The 8,099-nt window shown below is 39.7% G+C and overlaps 1 protein-coding gene across 8 annotated transcripts in view; it reads left to right on the forward strand.

The window, feature by feature from the left end:
* The window catches only part of UBE2V2 (ubiquitin conjugating enzyme E2 V2), a 47,138-nt gene extending 39,279 nt beyond the window's left edge, over positions 1-7,859 (forward strand). For 6 of the 8 annotated variants that reach the window (XM_070076574.1, XM_070076577.1, XM_070076575.1 and 3 more), the window contains one exon: positions 5,325-7,859. In XM_070076574.1, coding sequence (XP_069932675.1) covers positions 5,325-5,471 — 147 coding nt within the window. In that variant the 3' untranslated portion in view covers positions 5,472-7,859. Of the gene's footprint in view, positions 1-535; positions 661-5,324 lie in introns of all 8 variants that reach the window. The other 2 variants (XM_051843709.2, XM_070076573.1) reach the window with 1 other exon arrangement.
* Positions 7,860-8,099: the final 240 nt, after the last annotated feature.

An 8,099-nucleotide genomic window follows, 5' to 3' on the forward strand; every position in this document is an offset into this window, starting at 1 on the left:
AGCTCTCCGGGTTCTAGTCTCGGTTGGGATGCCAGTTCTGTCCCGGTTGCTCCTCTTCCAGGCCAGCTCTCTGCTGTGGCCTGGGAAGGCAGTGGAGGATGGCCCAAGTGCTTGGGCCCTGCACCCGCATGGGAGACCAGGAGGAAGTGCCAGGCTCCTGGCTTCGGATCAGCATGGTACACTGGCTGCAGCGCGCCGGCCGCAACAGCCATTGGAGGGTGAACCAACGGAACAAAAGGAAGACCTTGCTTTTCTCTCTGTCTCACTGTCCTCTCTGCCTGTCCAGAAAAAAAAAAAAAAAAAAAAAAAAAAAAAAGATCTTCCATCTGCTGGTTCCTTCTCCAAATGTCATTCTGTAAAGGAGACTGCAGTACAGTAAAATAAATACTGATTTTAGTTGTATGAGTATAGGTATATATATAGAGAGAGAGGTGGGAGTAGTGTGTATGTATTGGACATCAGTTTTTCTTTTGATAGCTAAAAATTTGGATTGTTATTTATTTATTTTTTTTAATTTTTATTTTTTTTTTGACAGGCAGAGTGGACAGTGAGAGAGAGAGACAGAGAGAAAGGTCTTCCTTTTGCCGTTGGTTCACCCTCCAATGGTCGCCGCTGCAGCCGGCGCACCGCGCTGATCCGTTGGCAGGAGCCAGGATCCAGGTGCTTTTCCTGGTCTCCCATGGGGTGCAGGGCCCAAGCACCTGGGCCATCCTCCACTGCACTCCCTGGCCATAGCAGAGAGCTGGCCTGGAAGAGGGGCAACCGGGACAGAATCCAGCACCCCGACTGGGACTAGAACCCGGTGTGCCGGCGCCGCAAGGTGGAGGATTAGCCTATTGAGCCACGGCGCCGGCCTATTTATTTTTTTTAAAAGATTTATTTATTTATTTGAAAGAGTTACACAGAGAGAAGGAGAGGCAGAGAGAGAGGTCTTCCATCCGCTGGTTCACTCCCCAGTTGTCTCAATGGCTGGAGCTGCGCTGATCCGAAGCCAGAAGCCAGGAGTTTCTTCTGGGTCTCCCACACAGGTGCAGGGTCCCAAGTACTTGGGCTATTCTTCACTGTTTTCCCAGGCCATAGCAGAGAGCTGGAGCAGCTGGGACTTGAACCAGCACCCATATGGGATGCCGTCATTGCAGGTTGCAGCTTTACCCACTTTGCTGCAGTGCCAGCCCCAAAGGATTGTTATTTTTATAACCAGTAACTAGTGCAGAATTTCTTGCTAGCCGTTGGTGATTATGCCATGATAGTTTTATGTATTTTGAATCTGTTTAAGTACCTGATAAATGGTATTTCACAAGCAGTAATTCTTGTTTATATCTATTTAATACAACTAGGAAAATTGATTCCTTGTGGGTGGTTAGCAATGTAAAACATAAATTACAGTACTTTATACTGTGAGGTCCAAGTTTTGGAGGTTCCTGTATATTATAGTCTGATAAGATGCAGGTTTTGTTCTGACATAATATTTATTTTCTCATGCTTTTTTCTCTCATTTTTCTACATATTTTTTGTTCTTTTTTTCCTCCAGTTTTTTTGTGCACTGTTGGTATTTCACAGGATTTGCAATCACTTAGGTTTATTTTACTACCATTTGCAGTTGGGAGTGTTTGTTTCTACTTTGGAAATAGCTTGGTATTCTCTGCACTTATTTTATAAACTGCTGTTCAGTTGTGGAGTCTGTTTAGAATAGGCAAAGGGATTGCTGCTCTTCTAACTAAAGCTTTAGAGGCAGCATTTTAAAAACATCTTAACATCACATTTTCTTATTTTAATTACAAAGAGAAGTATCAACTAAGATTAATTTTCTGTTTTTATTTTTATTTTTTATTTTTTGACAGGCAGAGTGGACAGTGAGAGAGAGAGAGAAACAGAGAGAAAGGTCTTCCTTTTGCCTTTGGTTCACCCTCTAAAGGCCGCTGCGGCCAGTGTGCTGTGGCTGGCGCATCACGCTGATCCGAAGCCAGGAGCCAGGTGCTTCTGCTGGTCTCCCATGGGGTGCAGGGCCCAAGGACTTGGGCCATCCTCTATTGCACTCCCTGGCCACAGCAGAGAGCTGGCCTGGAAGAGGGGCAACCGGGACAGAATCCGGCGCCCTGACCGGGACTAGAACCCGGTGTGCCGGCACCGCAAGGCGGAGGATTAGCCTATTGAGCCACGGCGCCGGCCGATTTTCTGTTTTTAAATACTTTTATTGTGTTATAATTCACCTTTCATACAATTCATTCATTTAAAGTATACAGTGTTTTTTTATTTTTTTTTTTTAGAATCCAGAGAATTGTGGATCCATTACCACAATCCAGTTTTAGAACATTTTTTTTTTCCCAAAGAAAATCTGTACCCATTAGTTGTCATTTCCCATACCACCTCACCCTAAACACCTACTCTAATGTGCTTTCTGTCTTTATAGATTTGTCTGTTTTGGACATTTGATATAAACAGGATCATACAATAACATGTTATTTTGTGATACAATATTTTCAAGGTTCATCTGTGCTATAGTATGTATCAGTAATTTATTCTTTTTTGCTGGATATAATATGCCAACGTATGTATGTATCATGCTTTTTTATCCATTTAACATCCAACGGACATCTTTATCTTTCCACTTTTGGCTATCATGAATAGTGATGCCGTGAACATTTGTGTATAAATGTGTGTGCAAATATTTTCTTTTTTTTTGAGTAGATACTTAGGAGTAGAATTGCTAGATCATAGGTAACTGTGTGTTTTATTTTTGGAGAAACTGCCAGACTCTTGACCAACATGGTTAGCCATCTTAGATTACTATCAGCAGTGTAGGAAGGTTCCACATTCTGCTTTCTTGCTGACACTTGTTACTGTATGTGTTTTTGATTGTAGCCATTCTAGTGTGTGTGAAGTGGTAATTCATTGTGTTTTAAAATTTATTTTCATTTATTTGGAAGAGACACAGACAGGGAGAGATCTGCTGACTCACTCTCTAAATGCCTGAAACAGCTAGGATGAACCTCAGTTTCTCTCAGGCTGTTGCCCAGAGACCCCCTCATAGGGTTCCATGCCACATAGGGAGGGCAGTTAAAACCATCCATCCTGAGCCGGCGCCGTGGCTCAATAGGCTAATCCTCCACCTTGCGGCGCCGGCACACCGGGTTCTAGTCCCGGTTGGGGCGCCGGATTCTGTCCCGGTTGCCCCTCTTCCAGGCCAGCTCTCTGCTATGGCCAGGGAGTGCAGTGGAGGATGGCCCAGGTGCTTGGGCCCTGCACCCCATGGGAGACCAGGAAAAGCACCTGGATCCTGGCTCCTGCCAGGATCAGCGCGGTGCGCCGGCTGCAGCGGCGGCCATTGGAGGGTGAACCAACGGCAAAAGGAAGACCTTTCTCTCTCTGTCTCTCTCTCTCACTGTCCACTCTGCCTGTCAAAAAAAAAAAAAAAAAAAAAAAAAAAAAAAACCCATCCATCTTGTGCAAGTAGGTGAAAGAAAACAAGAGTGAGGTGGGAGCCAGAGCTTTTTAAAATCAGATATGATTTAACATTAGAAATGACATCCAAATACTGTATTCATTAGAAGCAAATCACTACAGATACACAAAAATAATAAGCAGGAGATAGCCTTTGCAGTTGATGAGTAGGTTTATAGCTTAGATTGTGGTGTTAGTTTCATGGATGCATACACAACTGCAATCTATGTTAATAGTGCACAGCTTTTTGTATTTATACAAATTAACAAGAAAAGGTCTAGCCCATACTGAAGGGGAGAGATTACATAAGGCATGAATATCAGGAGCCATTTTAAAAGCTATCTACCACACAATCTACCTTTGCCCACATAAAGGGTTACTGGATTTTTGTCAAGCCCTTTTTTGTTGTTGCATATATTGAGATGATCATTGGTTTTGTTCTTTATTAATATGGCATATTATGTTGATTGACATGTTTAAATTGAACCTCTCAAATATATTGTAGAAATTCCATTTGTTGCTTGTGGTCAGCCATAAATGAGAGCTTATAATCTTCTCAGGACTTTTGTGAGCCTGTGCACAACCCTGTACATTTGTGTGATCTTACAGATTCCTAGTTATGTGTTGGGATTGTTCAGTTCCTCTAGGGACATGTCATTTCCCAGCTTTTCGGATTACATATTTTGATCACTTTCCTTTTTACCCCAGTTGTTACTGAAAACACCCAGAGTAGGATGTAGGGAAGAACAAGCAGTTCCTCAATGAGTGAGCTGTGAGACCAAATCTAGAAAGGCTTTGAGAGTGGAGTTTTGCAGGGAACCTCAGGGAGGCCGAGTGTTGATAGTTACCTAAAAATGGGGCTTTGAGGCCACTCCCAGTCTGTGTAGCTTTCACAATGGAATATTAATGCAGAGTTGTTGCAGTTGATTTCTCAACAATGTTGCAGTGGATTTGTTTCTGAGAGGAGGAGCATGGTGGGGGCTAGAGGCTCAGAGTCACCACACAGACCCCGGGAGTCGGGTGAAAGCAGGCTTGAGGCAAGCAGCCCACAGACTCGTTTATTTCAGTTAGTACGGCAGCTTATAAGGCCAAGACCAGCCAATCCAGTCAAGGGGTGGTCTATGCCCCAACCAATCACAGCCTGTTGCCAGGCAGTTTCCAAAGCCATCCAATCACAGCCTGTTGCCAGGCAGTTTCCAAAGCCATCCAATCACAGCCTGTTGCCAGGCAGGCTCTGTTTGCCATGTGGGTTTCAAAGCCATCCAATCACAGCCTGTTGCCAGGCAGGCTCTGTTTGCCATGTGGGTTTCAAAGCCATCCAATCACAGCCTGTTGCCAGGTGGGATTCAAAGCCATTCCTGAGTAACTGACGCTCCCTTGGCCGCGGCCATCTTGGCATGGCCTTCTCATTCCACCACACAGAGTAGTGCATAGAATACAATGGAAAGAAAAATCTGAAAGCAGAGATCAGGTAGCACTCTCACATAAATGTCAGTGTCAGATAATTGCCTGGATTTTGGATAGTAACAATGGAAATGGAGAGGACATTTCCAACTTTATTTCATCAAGAAAGAATTAGTAAATTTGTTTGCAAAGTGATTACTTAATGTTTATTTCTGACAAAGTTCACATTGTTTGTTGTAAAATATAAAAAGAAAAAGAAAAAAGATCCAGATTTTTTAGGAAAAAATCTATTAAAGAAGGAATATTTTCCCTAAATACTATATTAATTCTCAATCTGTGATTTCATAGTATACTTTTTTTCAATATGGAGCAAGGCTATAAATTTTTAAAAGCACATTTAGTAAAGTGTGTTTACAAAAATCAATGCTCTTGCACTTTTAAATTTGGTAGTTGATTGTACTCATTTTTTCCCATTTCAGGTGGATGCACGGAGCATACCAGTATTAGCAAAATGGCAAAATTCATATAGCATTAAAGTTGTACTTCAAGAGCTAAGACGTCTAATGATGTCCAAAGAAAATATGAAGCTTCCACAGCCACCAGAAGGACAAACATACAACAATTAATTTTAATGGATCTCAAACTTGTCTTAAATCAACAACCTTCTACTCATATTAATGTCTTGATTAAATATCACAATGCAGAATACCCACACATTCAGTAAAGAATTCCAGCTGGTATATGTGACCCGGACATTTGTAATATATTTAATATATGTACACCCATTATGTTTTCAGGTAACGGGAGGAAAAATGCAGCACAATTTTTCTTTCTCTTGTTGAGGCACTGTCATTTAAACATAAACCTGGAGTGCTCCAAGTAGGATTCGGGTTTACAAGACGCAAGCGTGGCGAGACGTGTGAGATGGCAGTGGAAACGTGTGTTTCTGAAAAGTAAAAATTCCAAGAAGGACAAACAGAAATGGCATGCTTTATCCATCTTGCTTAGTGAAAGAGCTGCAGTTGAAATTGTTTAAAGTAGCAGGTACAATGAATATTGTCACAAATTGTGTTAAATTTTAAAGCGGTGTGGGTGCTGACTACTAGTAGTATAAAAATATGTTCAGGATTGTTTTGATACCTGTATTTATAATAAAAAAATGTTGGGGGGGTCGATGAATTTCTGTTAAAAGCTGTTCCTGTGTGTTACATGTAACAGACATGGTAAATATTTGTTTACATTCTTTGTTTAACAAACCATGCATTTAAGTTCAAGTGAAGTCAACAAAAAAAGAAAATAGGTGTATGGATATGTGATTTTGAGATTAAAGTTAGTCATAAAATGTAAATAAAATGTGGAAAGTGTCCTCGGAGACTGTGCCATTTCTATTATGTTGATATAATTTGTGTACAGTACCTTGCCAAGGTAGCACAAATTGGAATTACTGTAGTTTTTCATCTGTAAGCACCTTTTAGTATAATTCTGCTTTGTATACTTGTGAATTGGAATTTGCAGAGTATTTCACAGAATAAATTACCTGATTTGTTTAACTGCCTTGGACAAGGAAGAGTCCCAAGTGTTACATTTTAAATTTGATCTTACCAGAAATAATATTAAAATGATTTTTGAATTTAATAATTCTTAACAGAATTATAGATTGCAGATTATTCACAGATACATGCTGTTTTACTTTGTAACATCTTTTGTCTTTATTTTTTCCCTGAAAAATTTTGGTTAATAGATTGAACAAATTGGAGACATTTCCTTCTCCAGTTAATGCTTTTAATGCTGATGAGGACTAGTTTTATCCACCCATATCCCATTATAACAAACATGTAAACTCTGAAGTTGAAAATCCATTTATGTTCTCAGTGACCTGAGGCTTTAGGTCACTGTTCACTTCAAAGCACTGAGTGTACTGCTTTGTTGAAAAAGCTGTTTTCTTATGTATTCATTGAAGAACAGAAAAGTGGTCAGGTAAACTCACCTTTCATTTTGGTTTGCTTAATAATTTTACTCAACATTCTCCCCAGTCTACATAGGCAAACCAGAATTATGAATGTCAGAAATCAAATTAGATGTTTAAACCTTGCTTATAAAGAAAAAAATAATCAACCTGGACATATGTTAAAATATTTTCTTACTTTTATAGTACAACAAAGACAAATTTCTCATGCACGCCCTACGTGTCTGTTATGCTCATTCACAGTTAAAGCTTTGAACTGCCTTTTCTTGGTACAGTAATGCCAATGCAATTTGTCTAAACTTACTAATTTCCATGACTAATTTATCTTAATTATCAAAGATGTTTAAAATTACATGTAGAGAACATACAAATTAGTACATGTGTGATTTATTAAAATAGATTTGAAATGAACTATGACCTTGAAATGTAGTCTTACACATTTTTAGCCACTTAGGGGAAATTAGGTTGATTTACTCTGATGCTATATAAGCTAACTGATGGTTTCAATCAGTATTTGGAATAGCCTCTGCTTTGAAAGCCTGTCTTGCCATACCTGGAAGCTCATAATTATTTGAGTGCTGTTTGCTGACTGAGGATCCTAGGAACTTCAGTGGCTTGTCCTAGTAAACCACTACAGCTCTTGCGAAGTTTTCTTTTATGTCCAAGCCTGTGTTGCCAGAGTCAGCCCCACAGTGTTTATTTCTTCTTTTTGGGACTATGGAATTCTGCAGAAATCTGCATGCCAGTTAACCAGCCTCCAAGGCAGACTCCATTTTGCATGTCTCAATCAAGATGTGCCTGCAATGTGAGACACACTGGTTGATTATAGGAGGAGTTCATCTAGAGCCACTCTTAAGTATAGTAACATTTCTAAGACAGCAGTTTTGAAGCAATTTTTCCTTTGTTTTGTCAAGTGGCTAATGCCATAGGTCTTGTGTGGTATTAACCTTTAAATGAATTGTGAAATTGCCTTAGAAATTTGTTTAAAAGGCCAGCAAGTAAGATCCATGAGGATGATCATATGTTAATAAAAATTATAAAAATAAAATTCTTGTCCTGTTAGGTCAGTGTAATGCTTTAATGATTTTGTTGACTTCAGAATTGGTACTTAAAAACATTTTTCTAGCATTTTACAGCATTTGAATTTGTTACGGGTTTATGTGTAACTGTACAGGATCTGGGAACATAAACATTTGGAAATTTAATCATTGGTATTTCTTGTGATAAAGATAGAGAATTACAATTTTATATTAATCTTCAAAAGAATTTGTAACCCTTAAAATTTGAA

This window comes from Oryctolagus cuniculus, chromosome 6 (assembly GCF_964237555.1).
Source record: "Oryctolagus cuniculus chromosome 6, mOryCun1.1, whole genome shotgun sequence".
NCBI lineage: Eukaryota > Metazoa > Chordata > Mammalia > Lagomorpha > Leporidae > Oryctolagus > Oryctolagus cuniculus.